This window comes from Trachinotus anak, unplaced genomic scaffold (genome assembly GCF_046630095.1).
Source record: "Trachinotus anak isolate AG129_WGS33_773 ecotype Australia unplaced genomic scaffold, CSIRO_AGI_Tana_v1 ptg000003l, whole genome shotgun sequence".
Lineage (NCBI taxonomy): Eukaryota > Metazoa > Chordata > Actinopteri > Carangiformes > Carangidae > Trachinotus > Trachinotus anak.
Genome location: NW_027273854.1, coordinates 5,049,457 through 5,069,083, shown reverse-complemented (window position 1 = coordinate 5,069,083; position 19,627 = coordinate 5,049,457). Strand labels below are relative to the sequence as shown.

The 19,627-nt window shown below is 39.5% G+C and overlaps 2 protein-coding genes, 1 long non-coding RNA gene and 4 other non-coding genes across 11 annotated transcripts in view; 2 read left to right on the top strand and 5 right to left on the bottom strand.

Annotated features, from left to right (window-relative positions):
- Window positions 1-19,627, top strand: part of rpl19 (ribosomal protein L19) — a 198,000-nt gene that overhangs the window by 128,583 nt on the left and 49,790 nt on the right. The window lies entirely within an intron of this gene.
- On the bottom strand, window positions 665-19,472 carry LOC139612705 (plexin domain-containing protein 1-like). 4 transcript variants are annotated; one of them, XM_071468570.1, is made up of 18 exons: window positions 19,338-19,472; window positions 18,866-18,958; window positions 17,337-17,400; window positions 16,309-16,646; window positions 14,629-15,171; window positions 6,784-6,950; window positions 6,379-6,522; window positions 3,291-3,360; window positions 3,037-3,159; window positions 2,625-2,743; window positions 2,400-2,499; window positions 2,204-2,299; window positions 2,003-2,084; window positions 1,860-1,920; window positions 1,650-1,770; window positions 1,482-1,517; window positions 1,232-1,389; window positions 665-1,146 (listed from the first exon to the last, which is right to left on the bottom strand). In XM_071468570.1, exons 5-18 carry the CDS (start codon window positions 14,705-14,707, stop codon window positions 1,036-1,038), a joined length of 1,467 nt encoding a protein of 488 aa, XP_071324671.1. In that variant the 5' UTR covers window positions 14,708-15,171; window positions 16,309-16,646; window positions 17,337-17,400; window positions 18,866-18,958; window positions 19,338-19,472; the 3' UTR covers window positions 665-1,035. The 4 variants fall into 4 exon arrangements, with proteins under 4 accessions (XP_071324671.1, XP_071324662.1, XP_071324680.1 ...); XM_071468561.1 differs by lacking the exon at window positions 18,866-18,958; XM_071468579.1 differs by lacking the exon at window positions 18,866-18,958 and having other exon boundaries at window positions 14,629-14,665.
- Window positions 2,834-2,905, bottom strand: trnac-gca (transfer RNA cysteine (anticodon GCA)). The gene has a single exon. It is a non-coding gene; the product is annotated as a tRNA-Cys (tRNA).
- Window positions 3,963-4,034, bottom strand: trnac-gca (transfer RNA cysteine (anticodon GCA)). The gene has a single exon. It is a non-coding gene; the product is annotated as a tRNA-Cys (tRNA).
- trnac-gca (transfer RNA cysteine (anticodon GCA)) lies at window positions 5,021-5,092 on the bottom strand. The gene has a single exon. It is a non-coding gene; the product is annotated as a tRNA-Cys (tRNA).
- Window positions 6,191-6,262, bottom strand: trnac-gca (transfer RNA cysteine (anticodon GCA)). Its single transcript has one exon. It is a non-coding gene; the product is annotated as a tRNA-Cys (tRNA).
- On the top strand, window positions 8,850-12,030 carry LOC139612769 (uncharacterized). Its single transcript, XR_011686637.1, has 2 exons — window positions 8,850-9,641; window positions 9,768-12,030. It is a non-coding gene; the product is annotated as an uncharacterized lncRNA (long non-coding RNA).

The following is a 19,627-nucleotide window of genomic DNA, read 5'->3' as shown; positions in this document are numbered from 1 at the left end:
GGTAGTGTGGGAGGTTCACTTTTTTTTTTTTTTTTTTTTTTTTTTTAACTTGAAAGAAAGATCTGATTATTATTGCTGAAGAATAACTACAGCATCTATACATTGCGCGTATTTAACTGATGCTTAAAGCATGTGTGTGTTATTTGAAAATGATGCAAGACGCACTCAGTTTTGCGTAACTGTGAAGAAATCCAGGTCAAGCTTTATGCATGTGCAACATATCTGTCCTGGTTCCATCTGCGCTTGCATAGCAAACTCATGCAATCATCTTTTTAGTTGCAGGTTTTTGGGGCTTTACCAATGCAATGATCTCAAATCACATTTTTACACATCTGCCACGTTCACTGCATAAATCCTGCTTGTAGTGGACGTGATGCGTTTGTTTAGGGTGACACCTGCTGACAAAAGGGTTGTACTGAAACCCCATAAACATGGCATTTTCTGTTGAGGTTTTCTCCCCTGTGGCTGTAACATTTGTGGGTTTGCACTCCTTTTATGTACAACATCAAATAAGCCTAAGATTGAAAAAACAAACAAACAAATAAAACAAAGCATAATCCTTGCAAGCTGATATAACCATCAGGAACTATGCAATGTGTTATGTTCCTTCAAAACAAAAGGTGGAACTTAAACAACTTCACCATCAAAAGCAGCAGGAACTAAAATTGAAGCACACACAAGTCTTTATGTGTTTGATGTAAAACATCATATATTTTTCTGAAGTTGAGGCATGCAGTTCACAGTTCTTTGCAGTCAAATTATATAAAGTTAAAAAAAAAAAAAAAAAGGTCGAATGCAACAATTTCTTATTCCACCAGAGATATTAATTTCAAATGAAATCATTAAATATCAAGCTATGGGTAGCTATAATCCACCCAAACTTTTTGCTATGGAGACACTTAAAACCACTTTAAAAAAAACAGAAAAGGTTGAACTGGCTTTGGAATGTAAATGTTTGGACAAGTGTACACTGTATGTTTGAATGTGGTTAGAAACAGTTCAATTCAAATATCGTCCAAGTTTCCATTCATGATTTCAGCACGGTCCGGCTTCAACAATGCTGTTTTTGTCATGTCCTTCTTCGACCTCTGTATAACCGGGTTGTTGCTTATGAAACTTCCAGGACGGCCAGTAGTTCTTCCGTCGCTTAAAAAAAAAAAAAAAGTTTGATGACATATGTCAACAACAGCTTGTCTCCAGTTGGAGGTGTAAGGGCATATTTAGTGCTCACCTGGATGAGGTAAAGTGGTGATGCGACAGTAGGATGGTAGTTGATGTAAAGAGCTACAAGGATCAGTGCCAAGAGTAACACAAGAGCAGCTGCTATCCCGGCTATCACTCCTGTGTTAGCCAGTCCGTCACTCTTGGTTGAAGAATCTGTCTTCACATCTGTGATGAAGATGAAGATGAAGACACACAATTGAAAATCCTGTCACATAGCTTTACTGCTTGTATAAATGCTTGCACAAATATGAACTCACCATTGCCCGTCTTAAATATATGATGTTTGGTGTCATCTGAAAGAAGACAGAAGGGAGTCAATTTAATTCTTACTCAATTATTTGTGCATCAAAATGGATTATGGTGAAATGCTGCATACATCAGACTGTACTATACATTATACTGACATAAAAATAGCTCAGCCTCACCATCACTTTCACAGCCTTTTTGTAAAGGAGTCAAAAATGTCACGTCCTCGATCTCTGGGGTGATAGAGGAACCAGTGGAGCTGTCACCCCTGGTGTAATCCTCACAGGTTGCATCTTTGCTCTGCCCACAGAGAATATAATTATAATAGATGCATGAGTCTCAGAAATGAGCAAATGAGTAGGTATTTGTTCCTGATGCCCCAGCAGTACCTCCTCTGAACAGGCATAGTCCAACCATTCCTGTCTGTGTCTATCCATGCCATCAGAACATCTAAAACACACAAAATGTATATTCATAAGACATTAAACCTCTACCTCTGTTAACACTAGACCCATCAGATTGCCCCACTCACCGCTGGAGCACATGACACCAGCTGCACCCAGAGGTTTGGTTGGAGGAGAGGCAGAGCTCACAGCTGTCATGTTGCAGGCAGGCTGAAGAGAGAGAAAGAGATGAGCAAGAGAAAGTTTGACACCTGCAAATATATTGAATCATTGAAACTAATCTTTTTGATGTCATGCCATTGATTTAATGAGGGCATCGATCACTTAACTAGGCAGTGGAGCGAACTCAACAGCAGAGTAGCTGGTGATCTTTGTAATGTCTATCTCAGCCCTGTGGTACTCGTAAATCGTCTGCCGTCGGGCATCTGTGTCAGAGACATCTCAGAGTTATAGGATGACTGAAACCTTTGGATGGATGGAGGCAGTGTATCTAAAAGGACACGTATGAACACTGTTATTGCTGACCTGGTGATTCAGAGGAGGGTGACGTGACCATGAAGGCATCAGACAAACCGACCTTCAGTGGATGCTCAACTGAACTGATCGCATCTAATGACAGTGGGATCTGTGTAACAGCAAAAAACAATAATATATATATATATATATATATATATATATATAAGGAAGAGAAGTGTGTGAACAGGTTCGGGAGAAGCTGCCGAGAACAGAAGATAAAGTCGAGCGTCTCACGTCTCTGTAGCTGAATGTGATGGTTCCTGTTTTGTAGAGCGCAGCCTGGAAGGTGAAGGCTCCCTCTGACTCTTTACCAGGGAGTCTGACCCGCTCCCACTGGACCACAAACACCTCACCTGAGGAGAGGGAAGGCGAGATGTTAGACATTTTATTCTATAAGAAAGGTATCCAGTCATGTTTAACACATATACCTCAGTTTCACAAGCAGGGGGCACCCAGAGTTGAACTGGGGACCTCTTGATCTGCAGTCAAATGCTCTACCACTGAGCTATACCCCCTGTATCATAGTCTGCAAACAGTCTGGTAATCATCATGGGAATAAAAATCTTTACGTACATTCAAACAGGAGTCAAACAAATGACGGCTCTAACAAAACAAGGACATGTTTGAACACCAGGTAATATCTCACCATTGTCCAGGTACTGCACCGTGGACTCTTTGGAGTAGCTGGGGTCAAAATTCGCCATCAGAGGGGCGATGTACTGTGTTGTGGTCAGCATACGGTGAGTAATGTCCCCTGTGAAGATAAACCCTGGAAATGGCCAGATGGGAAAAAAACGTGTAAGACCTGAGTAGCACTTGTTACATTGCAAGAACACTTTTCCGCTCCGAACATATGCTGGGAAGGTCACTCCTAACATCTGTTAGAAAATGAAAACATACCTCCTGTTGCTATGATAATCTGCCTCAGGTAATGTCCGTAAAAAGGAAAGTCAAATGACAGGGCGACCCTCTGGAGAAAGAGTAGATGGAAACAGACACAGCGAGAGGGAGACATATTAATATAGATTTATAGGTCACTCTTTAAAGTAAACCAATCCATGATTCACTGATTGTAGCCTCTGGTTATGAGGTTATGTTTTGAGTTGTTATCCTGCAGTGGTAATCAGCTCCTAAAGGAGGAGAAACAGGATGTTGGCATTAGACCTGGATGGAATAAGGAAGCTGCAAAATGCTGACTTGTCTGGGAAAAGCTATGTTTTGTTTTAGTTTCTCTCCCTGAAAGGTCATTTTTAAATACATTTTAAAACACCACTTTTTCTCAATTAGTAACTCCACCAGACTGTAAAGTTATAATCCTTGAGAGTTTTATTAAATTAGACCCTGTTTTAAATACTTTTATTTCCCAGCGATAGCCAGTCAGTTCTTTTATACGACCTCTGTGAATTGCAGCCCGCATCAGGGAGGAGGGATTTACAGGAAGCCGTGCAGCACGTAACCCACTGTTATTTTTGTGCCAGTCATATTAAACTCGGGACCAGAGCGGACTCTCACTGTTCACTGAACTTGGAGTTTATTGTAACTAAAGCTTGGCATTCATCGATCACATAATTGAGGGGACACTCGGATTTGAACCGGGGACCTCTTGATCTGCAGTCAAATGCTCTACCACTGAGCTATACCCCCTACGCTGACTACACACAGAGCTTATCAAAAAACATGGAAATATGCACCTGTGTACACCAGTGGTTTCTGCTGCTCAGCTTTTTTTCCTCACTGATGTAACTATTTTGCAAGGATCTAGTTAAATCATAGACACAACTTGGCCATGTAGGAGCAGGTCAATGAGGTTACTGGGTGTGAACTTTCCAAAACAGATAATCTGCTAAATCATTTAGATTCACACCATGATTTATTCCCAAATTCACATTATCAGTCTCAAGGTCGATGGGAAAACTGACCGTGCAAGAACCACTGATAAGGATAAGGATGATTACCTTTAACTTTAGCAACTTTAGCTCTGTTAAAAATATACTAAACTGAAAGCACATTTTTCTTTCAGACTGTGTCCATTTTATAATGTGGTGTAAAAAATGTTTCTCCAACTAACTGTGTAACCTGGATTTGATGTACTCCATCTCCATTTGGAGAATCCTGGCTTCAGTCCATCTGTGTTCATCCTAGGCAGCTTTTTCAGTGTGCAGGAACTCTCCTGATCCACCACATCTCTCTGCATTAAAGTGAGCTCTATGTACTGCACAGGTGCCAGGTGTTGGACAGTAAATGTTGAGATGGGGCAGGTGCTGACAGCCTCTGGCAGGCCTCTAGCTCTTGGCGTGTACCAACAGCTCCCGGTCTCTCAGCTCCTCTAGCAGTGTTCTCTTATTTGACAAATGCAGAAGTAGGAGCTGACTGTGTGCTTGTAGGTGCTGCAGTGTTGTATTTTAGCACTAAGGACTAGAAAAGATGAGTTTTGCATGGTTTCATAATGATGTTTGTGAACATAGAATTCCTGAATTAAAAACTGTGATTAGATTTGATAGAGAAGAAGACAGCTTGTCATCATTCATTCTATGGAAGACTTTCATATTACACATTTTATTCCATAACAGAGCAATTCACAGATTTTAAATCCAATCACATTTAAAGAATCATTTCATGTTGTTGCAAGCAGGGGGCACCCAGAGTTGAACTGGGGACCTCTTGATCTGCAGTCAAATGCTCTACCACTGAGCTATACCCCCTACATCAACAACTGAAAACAGTCCCGTAATCAGCATAGGAATAAAAATCTTTACACAGTTTACAAAGAAAACAAAAGAGTGAATCTTTGTTAGGGTTTCAGATTGATGCTTACTTGTTCTTCCTCACAAACATTTTGAAAGAATTCAGGCTCCTAAACACTTTGTTATCTGATCAAGGACACAAGAAAGATGGGTTTTGCTATAAAAGCCACATTATGCATCACTGTTTGTCTGCACATGGCTGCACTGGGCTGGACCACTTCGCTCAAACATGGTTTCACATAAGTATAATAGCTTCCAGGCTGTATGTTTTCACAAGCAGGGGGCACCGAGGGCTGAACTGGGAGCCTCTCGAACTGTAGTCAAATGCTCCACCAAAGTGACATCTCCCTGCTCGGTCTGCTAAATGACCAGATACATGATAAAAATGCATAGATGAATTATAAACCTATTAGCAAAAAATGTGACAACAAAAATTCAGGATTCTCTCCTTAACAAAGAGTTGATAACTGTGTGTTTGGTTTGTTTATAGTATTTGGTGTAGATCTATCTCACAAAGGACATGGGAAAAATAGATCCCGCTATCAAAACAGTATCTTTGCATATCAACCTGTGTGAACACACAGAATACTTTGCTTAGCTTCATTCAAATATTTGTTTAGACTGATGACAACGCGATGATAACAGACATTTTATGACTTTAGAAAGTAAGTACAACAGGCTTACCACTCGAAAGACTTAAAAATAAAAATGTAATAAAAATGTAAATAACTTACAAATAGATTTAGAAGAATGTGCAATCATTTGTTTACTCAATCTCTCTTTCAGATCTTTAAATTCAGTCATCTGTCCTTTAAAAAATAATGAATCAGCAGCCGTCTTAGTGCATGAAACTGGAGCAGTCTTGCACTTCAGCAGTGCATCTCACCAAAGACACAGGAACAACACATTCTGGTATACAAACAGCGATATCTGAAAACCTCACAGTTTTATCTGTCCATGCTGTGAGTGATGAGCAACAGGAAGGGAGACCACTTCAGGGATTTTAAAAGTACCCATTTCTGTAGAGCACTGGGTACCTGAAATGTTTTTACAAGCAGGGGGCACCCAGAGTTGAACTGGGGACCTCTTGATCTGCAGTCAAATGCTCTACCACTGAGCTATACCCCCTCTGACAGTGAAACACCTCTCATTCATGGGCTTACTGGCTCTGATCACTTACTTTTTTATGAATAACTACTAAAAAAGGTAAGAGAGTGCATGTGTTTTTTGCAAGTGAGACTCACCACAGCCTGTTTGTATGAATTTGACAGAATGCCATGGACTCTGACTTGGCCGTGTCGGACGTCATTCATGTCTACCCATAGTTCCTGTGCGCGCCGGTCCTCAGGGCCAAAGCTACGCCATGTGTAATATTTGCCAGAATCCTCCTTCCAGACAGAAAACCACAGGGGATCAGAGATTGTAATGGTGTGACTGTGTTCAGAGAGGCATCAAGAGTTCACTGTGAACATGGTTTAATCGTACACTGTCACATGCTTCTCCAAGTGAGTGGAAAAGAGTAAAAATTTGTTTTCCAAAAGAGGGCAGTGTTTGACTCCAACTAAAACAAATCCAACATGTCAAAAGCCAAAAACATAATAAACGCCACCAGCCATTAGTCATAAGAAACACTGTGGTGCAACACTCACCACTACGCGTGTCATGTTTTCTGGCAGGGTGTCGATGGTTAGTCCTCCACCCGAGACCGCCCTGCTCATCATAGCGTGGCCTGAGGACGACCTCTGGGCTCTGTGAGGATGACTGTCACCTCTGGCCGACTCCTCAAGCTGCTGTGGGATCACACTGTAAAAATCATCTGTCAAAAAATAATCAGTATCAGTTTATCATGTTGTTCTGGTCATTACGGGACATGATTAGTACTTGTATCTTCAAATTAAATTTCTAAATCCACTGATTTCCACACTCTCATTTCAATACAGAGACAAAAGGACACCAAAGCTTTTTGTTTTTACCCTGGCAGCAGTACACTGTTGGGAAACATTTCAGGTCCTAAATTTATTCAGACGCTTCAGAATGATGCTTACAGTTGTGGCTCAGAGCTCGGTTAGTCAGTCTAACGAGAAATTACAAGTTGCTTTTGAAATTGTCAGTCTTGGCCTTGTCAGATAAAGCCGCTGTTGAATGAAGACAAAAACAATACAAATAACACTTAGCCATGCTCAGAGGGAACTGTCAAATCACACAAACAGTGTTAACCATACCTGGTAAGCAAACTGAGGAGGGTTGATTTCCTTTCGAGCCACAAATTCAAAGCATAGAAAACAGTCTGTGATTCAAAGCCACACTGACGCTAGAGGTTCCTCTCTAGTAGATGTTTGGAGTTTATTTTAGCACCACACTATGATTTTCTACGCATTGTTGAAAATGCATGTCTGCCGCCTGGCACATTCAGACCAAGTCTTGGATACGGCTTTAGCCATCGGCCACCTAGGGCGGCCGCCTTGGGCGCCAGCATCCAGAGGGGGAGAGGAGGGAGAAATAGTTTGTAAGACTTTGTAATGTGCTTTTAAAAATCTGTCATTGACTTCTAGTGCGCCCCTTACATTGTTTACACAGCACCAAACACCAGACAGGTAGAGGAGACCACAGACAGACTGTAGGACACTCTACTGAAGATTCACACTGACATTGTCTCTCCTTGTGTAGGCCTGGATCATGCACTTAAAGTTGTATACTTATGTAAAAAAAAGAAAAAAACCAAAAAAAAAAACAAATTAAAAATAAATATCTTATTAGAAAACATGGTCAGGATAGCCATAAGTGAAAGTCTCAGCACCTGCTCAGATGAACAGTAACCTAATAATGTCAGAAACTAGAAAGTGCTAATGTTTTTATATATCCAGCTTTTTTCTTGCAGTGTTTCCTTGTGTAAAATAAAATGATCAAAGAACACATAGTTAATAAATTATTCTGGAAGACTGCAAATCAGCAAAATTGAAAAATATATTTTGCTTCCACAAAACAAATCTGCTCCACTCAGTGTCACAGATGTATGAGCAAGTCTGCTTTTAGAGCAAGTTTTTAAAAACAATTTTCAGAGTTTAAAGTTGTGTTGAAAATTTTCCAATCATTCTTCCTCTATTTCCACAAGCTAGTTAATAAAAACTTTGTGTGGCTCATAAAAAAAAAACATCCAAGAAATTGTAATGCGAGACAAGCATTTAACATATACTTGGCAAGAACTACTTCTTGTTTTAAAGGTTAACAAAAAAAGGTATAAATAAACTGAGCTGACCTTATTCTGGAAACGATACAACCAGTATTGAATATTCAGATCTCTGTTAAACATGATTCCCAAATTTCTGGCAGCCTGTTTGATGTGTTTCCAGGTTATCAGGGTAGCATTTGCCAGATACAACAACCTCAGGTCTATTCAGATAAAGAATGCTTTAAAACACGGACACCAGGAGGGAGTCGATGACTTACTGACAGAAGGACACAGTAAACCCCAACCCACCAAATTTTATTGTATTCTATATTAGATTTATTTTATTGCATTACAGGTCCTCGCAAAGGACTGTTAAAATTACATAAAGATAAAAGCAGTTCTTTTAGGTTAAGTCAGCAATTTTTGAGTGAATTTTACTTAAATGTATAAAGCTGCCAATTAACATCCACACACCGTGCACTCAGCATATACGTTGAATGAATTTATAAATAAATAAATAAATAAATATGGGGGGGAAAAAAACGCACTTTTATTTACTCAGATTCCTATAAGCGACTCTGCTGTGTGATTTATTTTGCAGGTCAATGGGGCTGTCTGTCTGTCTATTGTATTTTTTTTTTTTGAATATTGCGATTGCGGCGTTTTTTCGTACATTACGGGAACACCGCGGTGACGTCACGACCACGCTATATAAACCCCAGTACGGCGCTATGATTTCGCGGGGTGTCATACCTAACCCTAAATAAGGGCGGCTTCCTGTACCTAACGCTTGCTGTTTTTCATCTCCGCTTTGTGGCTTTCAGCAAACTACAGGAGGTTTTTTTTTTTTTTTTTTTGTGGCGTTTACGAACCTTAAAGAAAGGGGGGAAAAAATGCCCAAAAAAAAAAAATAAATAAATAAATAAATTGGGGAAAAAAAAAAAAAAAAAAAAAAAAGCCAAGAGAGTCACTCCGCCAGGTTCAGTTTCCCGACTAGAAGCACCGTGGATGTGGTCAGCCTGGCTGCCGCCAAGAGTTAGTCTCTGCCGCTCCGGTGTCTCCACGCCGGGAGTCTCAGCAACTGAGCAGAGTAAAACTGAGCAGGGCGACTCCACCGGGTCTCCAGTGGTCCGGGCCCGGGAAGCCCAAGCTCAAACACCTGTGAACATCAACGGGTTAAAGTGTTTTTTCCGTCTTGCTCCATGCTTTTTGTGTGTGCTTGCTCCCCCAGGTCGTGCTAACGCTAGCTGTCTGCTTTGCCTGCAAGGTGACGCGCACCGCCGGACCCAGGCTCAGAGACTCTACCTGCTGCTGAAGGTTGCTGGCTCTGCGGTAAAAGTGGGTTCACGTTTTGTATTGAGACGCATGTTTGAGGCCTGCACTTACTACTGACTACTACTACTACTACTAACACGAAAAGCGTGGTTGATTTGAGCTGTGTCCCGTTCCTGCTGTCTGCTGCAGCCCAGTCCTGCACACCTGATTCAAATCAGCTGCAGCGACGTCCCAGCGCAGCCACATGCAGGCAGAAAGCTTTGTTCTCGGATGCCCACAACACAGGACGGTCTAACTGCTTCTCCAGATAAATCAACTAGTACTAAAGGGCTGCAGAAAATTAACTGGCTGCTATTTTTGACTAGTGATTTAATTTTTAAAGCAAAAATGGCACCAGCTTCTCAAATGTAATGTTTTCCCGGTTTTCTATGAGAAAATGGGTCAAGCTAAAACAGCTAAAACACTGAAAGCTTTAAAGCTGGATTGCACTTCAAATGGTTAAGAAGTTTATATTTTATTTTTCATTTGACTTAAATTTTTTTTTTTTTTTTTTTAAATTTAAGTTAATCAAATTATGTTGACTCAAATGACCCGGCCTAAATCAGGAGCTACTGGAGGCCCCTGCAGTTTCCTGCTTTGACCAGTAGGTAATCCAGTTTTGCATCCAAGCTGCCTTGCTTGTGTTAATGTAATGGGTTAATCTTGATCATATCAGATTATTTAAATTTTGAGTTTGCTTGTCACGTAGCTGAAAATACAACATTTTGGCAGCAGTTTTCTGTTTTGGACTCCTCCTGTTGGAAGATGTGCATGTGTGAATGGAAGGGAATAAAACATCTCAGACTTTAAGATGGATGAGAGTAGAGACATTTAAAGCATGTAAAATGCCAGATTTAGAGGTTTGCAAAACCTCATAAATGTGAATTAACTGACTAGGAGACAAAGCAGTTGCTCACAATTATAACAAACACATTTTACCAAGAGAAGTCCCCCTTTCGCCCATTCTTTAACATGAGCTGTTTCATACATGTTTCAAGCCTAATTAAAGACAGAAGACATTCTTGCATGCAGACATACCTCCCACTCCTTTAGTATGTTAATTAGACAGTTAACAGACTAGAACTTAATTCCTCCTCGTTGCAGTTTTGCAGATGCTTGTTGTTAAACAGAGTAGTTAAAGCAGGGAGCCTCAACTCAGGGCATGTGTCTTCATATATTTAAAAAAAAAAAAATCATCTCAGACATATTGAATTTCCATGAACTTCTAAACAGTTTCCTACATGGGCACCAGCACCCGGCTCATCTTACACCAGTGAGATGTTATTTGACGTTGGTTTGATGCCTGAATTTGTGTCCTGAGTATAAAAGGGAAACACAATCCCTCAACTGCGTCCTGTGCCAAACCCCTAGAGTTCAGGCATGTGTGGGACATTGACTGCTGAGGCCTGTGTTAGACATCACTCTGCATTCACACAATTATTACACTGATGTCTTCCACAGCCACCACGACCAAAATGCGTCATTTAACTAGTTTGAGAAGTGACAGCCCAAATGTCTTGACCTCATAGGGAGCTCATTGTATTTGTTCACAAGTGTTTCTCTCCACCCTTTGATTGAATTAAGTAGTGCGTCAATGTGTTCGTGGCAGCTCATACATTAAACCTAGATGTGTGATTGTTGAGCACAGGATCCGCCCTGTAGTGGCATCTATGAGGTAAGAGGAGAGAGACGATGTGTGCAGCGCTGTCGAGGTCTGCAGTGCAGCAGATAAACAGATTCTGGTTTATAAAAGCTGGGAGGGGTGCAGACGCTGAATGGGAAGTGGCTTATAATATCTACTCGGGTCATTGCACCCTTGGCCAGTAGTAGTGAAATCACTGGCAGATAACGGAGATATTGTCCCAGCTGTTCAGGATGAACTGACTAAAACTCACTCTGCACTCATCCATTTCCGTATGAATTATTCACTGGATTGCACAGACTCCGAGCTCTGCTCCTACTGCTGAATATCTCATAACAATTCATACAAAACAGTACATTAAATATAATAAAGTGATACCAGTGTATAAACCCGTCTTTTTAAACCTTTCTGATAATGTTGGTAAGATATGAACTCTCAACTGATTTTCGTAGTAGAAATATCCATAACACTGGCATCTTATTGAACACGTTGAACCTGCAGATAATTGCACTTTGATTCTTGACTGCACTGACTTTCTTTTAAAATGTATTTTATTGTTTTTATGCATTTACACATCTTAATCCTTTAATTTTTCTATGCTCTGTTCTTATCCATGTTTATATAAAGAATTCTGAATTGTCTCTGTTTATGAAATGTGCCAAATGAATGAACTTACCTCGAGTGCATTGGTGAAAGAAGTAGTATTCAGATCTATGAAAGTACCTGTACATTCATGTAAAACACCCTACATTAAAAGTTAACAAAATAAAAGCACAGGAGTGTTATTGGTTTATTGAAAGTACTCATCCTGCGGTCTCATGCAGTGCACACTGATTTAATAAACTTTTCATAAATTGTGTATTTGATTAAATAAAAAGCCAAAGGGAGAAGATTGCAACAGAATACAGAAGTGATGAATCAATGTCAAGACCTTGATTTGTTTTGTTAATCTGCTCTGCTTTTTGCTAAAAGAATGGGGTGGTGCCTCAATTAGGAGATTATGTCTAACAGACCCTCGCACTGTTTTTTTTTTTTTGTTTTTTTTAAAGCACCACAGCAAAGCTTTAGCTGCCCCACTGTGCCAACATATAACTGTGGGTGAGTCCAAAAGTGAGAAAAATTTATTTGCTTAAAGCGTCCCTTAGTTAAGAGCAAACATAAGTTTCGTGTTCAAGGTGTCAAAATTAGAAGGAAAAAAAAAGGCAATGAAAGCAGCACAGGGGAAAAGGATGACAAGAAGAAGTAAAAGCACCAGTATGGTTAAACAGGAACCTTTTTTTTTTTTTTTTTTTCAAATATAGGCAATGAAAAGCCAGATGTTTTGGTCGGACAACTGACCTCTCTCCAGTTTTTTAGGAGCTACCAAACAAACCACGACATTTAGCTGTCTTTTTCTGTGAGCGGTCAGCCCAAGCGCTCTGAGAGAACACACCCTTCCTGAGCACGGGCTGGAGGAGCTGGCACAGACTCCTCAGCATCACCCACAATAAACATGTATCATTCATTTTCAAGGAGCCTGTTGAATTGCTGATGTGCAATTCCAGTTTCTTTCTGCTGAATACGTTTTAGCCACTTTTGTCTTGAAGTTTAAGAGTCCTGCACCTCTGAGAGAAGAAATGTTCATATATAACCAAACCTTGATAGACGGTCCATGTTTTGGCCAATAACTGAGCTGCTGACACACTAAGGGCAACACCTTTAATAAACAACACTCAGGCATCTTAAAAATGACAAATGCAATTGGTAACATAACTAAAAGGGTGCAAAAGTTACACTTCACAATAAAACTGTAAAGACAGACTCCAGTCTTGGTCGGGTCTTGTTGGCAAAGCATAAGTGCACTGATTTTCCCCTGTCATGGTGAAACCATATCTCTGCACAGAAGAGGCAAAGATGTTATTTCTGTTTTTCATTGTCTGATAAGAGAAATGAGTAACGGCCAAAATCATATCCCACACGAATCCTCTTCCAAATTACAACATTCAAAGAATAAGCTGCTCGGCTGTTGGCAGATAAATGTTTTTGTTCTTGCCACTTTATTGTTCCTAAAACACAAGTGTGTTTTGCTATCACAAGTCAAATTGAACATGACTTTTATAAAATAAGAGTCAATCTGGGATCCACACACCATAATATCCTATCTATGATTTGATCTTACAAAACAATCTTTTTCACTCTCTCTCTATTTCCTGCAGCTCCAACACGTCTGGATCGGCTTCAGGCTATTTGTTAAGCAAACTTCTCAGCAGGACAAGAGACAAGAGGCCAAACACTGAGGTCATCGTCGGGTACACATTTCATTTTCAGCTCTGTGTTTTTACAGTCTGGTTCAGATGGTGCAGATGGCTCTCTCAGGACCAAAGCCATTTTTCAAAAGTGAGCAGTATATAATGTTGAGTGAAAAGGCAGATAAAGGCAAATTAGGCAAAGGAGGGGAGGATATGCTTGATCATTACTCACAGATGAGTAGATGAGATGTTGCAAGCACATATTTTTGACTGCCTCAGTGCTGATGCTGTTTCTGCTGTAACACATTTCCCTGTGCAGAAAACCTCGGGATCTATTTTTTTTTATCCTGTTATAAGACAGCATTTCATATTAGCTCACAAACCAATTAATATGAAATGTAGAAAAATATTTATTACCAATTTTCAACTTATTATATCTACTTCATCACAGGTGGTGTTTGTGAGTCAAATTCCTCAGAATTAGAAATATATTCAAACGAATCTCCTGCCTTTCATTCTGTACCCGACCACTTCTAAAAGACATGTTTACATTTATATCAAGAATTATATTGCAGCTGATAAATGTATGAACAAATGTCTCCCTCCATTCTCTCGCAGGGAGGCGAGAAGAAAAACAAAGTCCAAATCTAATTTTAAACCTTAAACAGGCTGTTTGCGGGTAGTTGTTTAGACTCAGTCACATGCTTGTGGAATAGGGTATTTTTATTGTACACTTTATTGTAAACTGGGTCACTAACTTTTGTGTGTAAAAAGAAAAAGGGCATGGCACCATGCCCGTTTCCTGCTGCACGCAGATTCCTACCAAAGTTCTGTGGTTCACAGCAAGTTAAAATAGCAACAAGAACGCACACAGTATTAATATTAAAACACGAACTGTTCCTTTAACCGCATAGCTAATGGACAGATGGCTGTGGCAAGCAACTAAGAAAACCATTTGCATGCAGAGTTTAATTGCATAGATTTCAAAATAAAAGTATGAACAGAACAAAAGTGGGTGAAAGTGGAAGGCAGAGCTGCTACACCTGTATCTGACTTTAGAGACCAGGCAGGAGGCAACGAGCACAGGTGATGGAGGAAAGAATAAAGAAGTGATGATGGCGGGGAAATGCACACAACTCACCTGTTTGCTGTTGAACCCAAGCTTTAGCCAGCTGTGTCTGGAAGAGACAGAGGAATAGCATCACCAAACTGTACCACATGTTGTGCAGCAAAAGATTCGCTCCTCTCTTCTTCTTCTTCTCCTTCTTCTTCTTCTCCTTTTTCTCTTTGCAAAAACACTTTCCTCCGATTCCCCACTTCCACCCGTCACTCTCTTCCTCCCCTATGAATCTCGCTCTCTACCACACACCACTCTGTTTCTAACTACACCCTGTCTCTCCTCCTCAATGCTGTTCGTCTGTTGTCATGGTGATCACAGAGGCACAAGGATCAGCTGATGAGGCTTTGGAGCAGGGAGGAGAAAGTCCATCATCTGCACACTTTTAAGGCCTGGACACTGAGCTGTCCTCTTTCTATCCCATGGATTTTCTCAGTATAGTTCTCTGGCATCCTTCCTTGTGAGAAAAGTGTAAATAGGAGACTCCACTGGAGTTTTTCTCCACAGCAGCAGTGTGGCGCCTCCTTCTGTCCAAACCAGCAGCAAAGACAGTGGGAAATCCAGTGTCTGAAATAAGACACAGAGATCATAATGCCAGGCCTTAAATCAGTGCTAGTTATATATTACATAGCCCATGTGCAGTTTGTTTATAGCTCCCCAAAGCACTGTGTCTATTTTCTAACAACATCCTTTTGTGGCCCACATGGAACCTAAAAAGTCTCTTTGTTGGAGTTTATTTTCCAGCAGTTATGTAAAAGAAAAGACGCTGTTTATTATTGCATGTAAAACTGACAAACAGCAAGCTTTACAAGCACTGTGGCCTCTCCTCGCCACCGCTTTCATCGTTTTTATCTGCTCTGAGAGAAAACACGGGATCCTTGGCAGCCTTGCAAATGGCAGTGGAGCGTTTATTGGATTCACAGCTGGAAAGGCAATCAGTATCCTGTCCAACAATCCAGGCAGTAAACACAGCATACAGTGTCACAGCAGCAGGTGGGAACTGCCATGCTGACTATGTCAAATAATACATATCTTTCATAGATTCCTATTTTATAAACAGTACAATGTTTTACCTGATGCGCATTAAGCTAGAAGAGGTGAATCCAGGTAAAATCCATTATTAGGTACATCAATCACAAAGAAGGACAGGCGTGTGAGGATTTAGAAAATCATTAATTCTCTTTGAGATATGTATTATGTTGAAAAAGGAGTATAATATATATGTAATATGATATCTGAAATTAGTACATATTCAGTATTTTTCAAGTCCTGGCTCTGAAGAGACCCATTCCTAGATCATTTTCAATATAACTGCTTGGGGAACAAATCTCAGCAATTTGTGTCAGACAAATTAAATGAGTCTCTTCCAGACTTTAAGTCCTTTTAGTGTGAAATTCCCTTCTTGTGTTTCCACAGATGGTGTTTTCTTGCTGAGCTGCTGCAGAGGATGTAACACAAAGCTCGACTATTATACTGAAATAACTGTAACTCTGTGAGATGCTCACTTGATTTGTCAGAATTCAGAGGCAGGTAGGAACTTCATGTAGACGACCTTTGATGATATAGCACGATAATTTCAGTAACTTCACATTCATTTTTTCTACTGGAAAAATATTAATTGTCTTGTATAATAGACCTTGTATTTCTCATAAATAAGAACACCTCAGTGTCATATTCAGTTATGTGTGCATGATCTGTTGTTACCAGTATCAATCACAAGATGGTAGTAGAGTTTGGGGCTTGAAGTGCATCCTGGAGCGAAGACCTTTATCCCAGTAGACATGTTGACTTGTTCACAGCAGGTGAAAGTTTATATTGTTAACTAGAAACTACAATTTCTGAAGAAACTGCTATGGGATTACTGCTTAATTTTGTATGAAGAAGCAGTTGAAGAAATAATTAGAAATGGAAAAAAGGGAAAAGGGATGAAGAATGTAAACTGTGGTGGAAGCAGTGAACAAAAGTTTTTTAAAAGTCTGAGTCAAATTGTTTGAGTCAGTTGAAGTATACATTAATGTCTAAAGTTTGATATGTAGAATTGGCTGAAAAAAAACGAAAAAAAAATAATGGCTTAGTTAGCACAGCACATCATAATTAGTGGAAGGGAGGCAGCTAGCTAGATTTTGAGCTTGTAAAGTACGTTTACAAATAATTCCAATGTATGTAGTTGTGAATCAACCTTTGTAAATCTGTAAAATAAATCTGAGAGATATTCACACTTGTACATGTGAAAAAAGTTGTGTTTTTGTCAAAGACACTTGTATTTGTTAAGTAAGACAATTTTAATCAAAACCAGTGAAGAAAGAAATGCTTTTGTAACTGTAAAACTCTGTAAAACACAACATTCCCAGATTGTGATTTTAACCCTTGTAACTTCAGTGTCACATTGTGTGGGAACTTGTGAGTGCGGAATTTACAGTTTTCTGCTTTTTATCGGTACACAGATGTTGACAAACCATTTTTTCTTTTACAGAGTCTTTGTTTAACATCAACACTGATCATTTCTTCATAGTTTTGATTCACATTGTCTTTTTTAACAAATGAAATTCTCTTCTACACAAGCACAAATTTTCCACGTGCAGAAACTTGCATTTCTGCTGCAGGTTTACAAAGGTTGATTCACAACTATAAACATTGGAATTATTTGTGAACAGAACTTTACAAGTTCAAAATCATCTTGACCCTAATTTGAGCCGATAAAGTTATCAGATGTGGTCACGCACATGACTTACCGTGTCTTACTGCTTGTGAGGGACCATAAGGTGTGGTAGTGGGCTGAGGTGGATCCTGACATCTCTACGAAAACACATAATGGGTGAATTGTAAACCTCATTAAACCTCATTTAAGTATGCAACAAATTATAAAAAAGAACAATTATAATTTTAGTTTAAGCACAACCAGCCAAAAGGTGACATTTAATAGTAAAAAAACTTTGTTTTTAAAAATGTTTACTGCTAACCTAACAAGTTCATACCACCCTCACATGTTAAGTGATAGATCAAACAGTTGATACTGAGTAGTTCCTCATTACTTCATTATTAAATCACAGCGAGTTCCTTGACAACAAATCAGACATAGCAGGTTTCCAAAACAAGTATTTTAATCATAATATTCAAGCCACATATATGTTAATAATCACATCCAAGTGTATATTTCCAAATGTGCCCATGGTTAAATGTTTTAAATGAGTTAAAATAACATTCTGTTTATTATTCTCACTAATCCAACAGAAGATGATGTGGATGTGATTATTAATACATCTGTGGCCTGTATATTATGATTAAAATACTTGTTTGGAAATCTGCCGTCTCTGATTTGTTAAGCAGGAATGTATTGTAATATGATAAGTGATGAGAAACTAGTCAGTAACGACCGTCTGATTTATCACTTTACTTACCAGAACTATACAACTTTAAAAACCAACCACAATATACTGATGGATTTAACTTTAGTGTACGATAGAGGTCTGTTGTAATTTGGGACAAATTACCCTGTAATGAAGTCAGTGGGAAATATAGATGCTGAGAGGTGGTTTTTATCACCACCTACAACCTCCATTGGACTGTGAACAACATCCAAACTACAACAGACAAGTGAAGGAGCCCCAGGTGCGACCTTATGACCTTAGTTTACGGTACAGTTTTCTTACAATGAGCAACAAATGAAACCAAGAAAATGAAATTATGTTAAATAAAGGCCAAACAATATAAGCCAGAATTACAACACTACATGTCTCTAATTACATATATAATGTCTTACAAGTAGGCTATGTGGATAAGATATTAGTTATCATAATTATAATCAATACAAATTAGAAATAAGTATACCAACCATTTTTAAACAATAAAGACAGGGGTAAGTCAGTTTAAAAGAAAGGTCTGAAATCCATTTCCTCATTAAGACCTGGATACATCAAATCATTAAATTTAAAAAGTTATCTATTGAGATGATCACCTCCTCTGATGGACTGCTCCACAAACTCAATACCCTCCACTTTTAAGAGGCTATTGTTGCTGTTATGACAAGTATGAAAGTGGCGTGCCATCATGTAATCAGTATTATTAGTTTTCACAACATATTTGTGTTCTGCTTCTCTTTCAATCACCTCTTTATGTGCCCAGCGTAAAAGCAGCCACAAGGACAGACGAGGAAGTACACAACATGTGGAATCGCAGTTAATAAGATGTTTATTTTTATGCATCTGCAAATTCCTTCTGTGATATGATGTTGGAGCAGTGATTACAAGTGGTTTGCATATACCTGAAGCCCCCAATAGGTCACTTGAGCCTGTGGTCCCCTTTCCGAACTGGAAGATAACTGAGTCTATCCTTAATGGTGGACATCCGTATATAACTGTTGGAAGGAAGTTGGAAAATTTTCCTTCAGGAAGGGGTCACTCCTGAGGAAATCCCACTTAGAGAGAATAACTCCTGATCTGCTGCCTGATTTGCTAAAACTTTTTGGCGTCCTATTTAAAGCAGGAAAGCAGTTTTCTGCATGAGGGCAGTGTATAAAAAGTTTAGCTCCCCTCTACTCTGTTTCTCCCCCTGCCCTGCTCAACTGACTCCTGCAGTTGCCACAGATGTTTGTATGCCCCCCCCAGTTTAACTTTCTTATGTTGTAAATATTATTAAATATTTAATTATACGAGAACAAACCAAGGAGATTGGATGTACTGCTTAACAACAAAATAAACATGACTTGAGGAAACACAATGAAATAAACTACTCACTCAACACACTCAGGAACAAAGGTGAAATGATGGAGGGAAGCAGCTCAACTGAAGGTCAGACAGAGATCGAGCTCAGAGAAAACTCAAGGCACCTGTGTGAGCTGCCCAGTCAGCACACCTGTGGTCCTGCTTCAGCCCAGCAGTCATGTGACCCCACTTACCACAGTACGAGTTATTTAAGTTGAAAAAAAAATGAATAATTGCGGTAATCCAATTTGCATTTTCACATATAGGTGTTCTATGACCATATTAAAAATGAAAATGTAACCTGCTCTACAGTGACAATATTC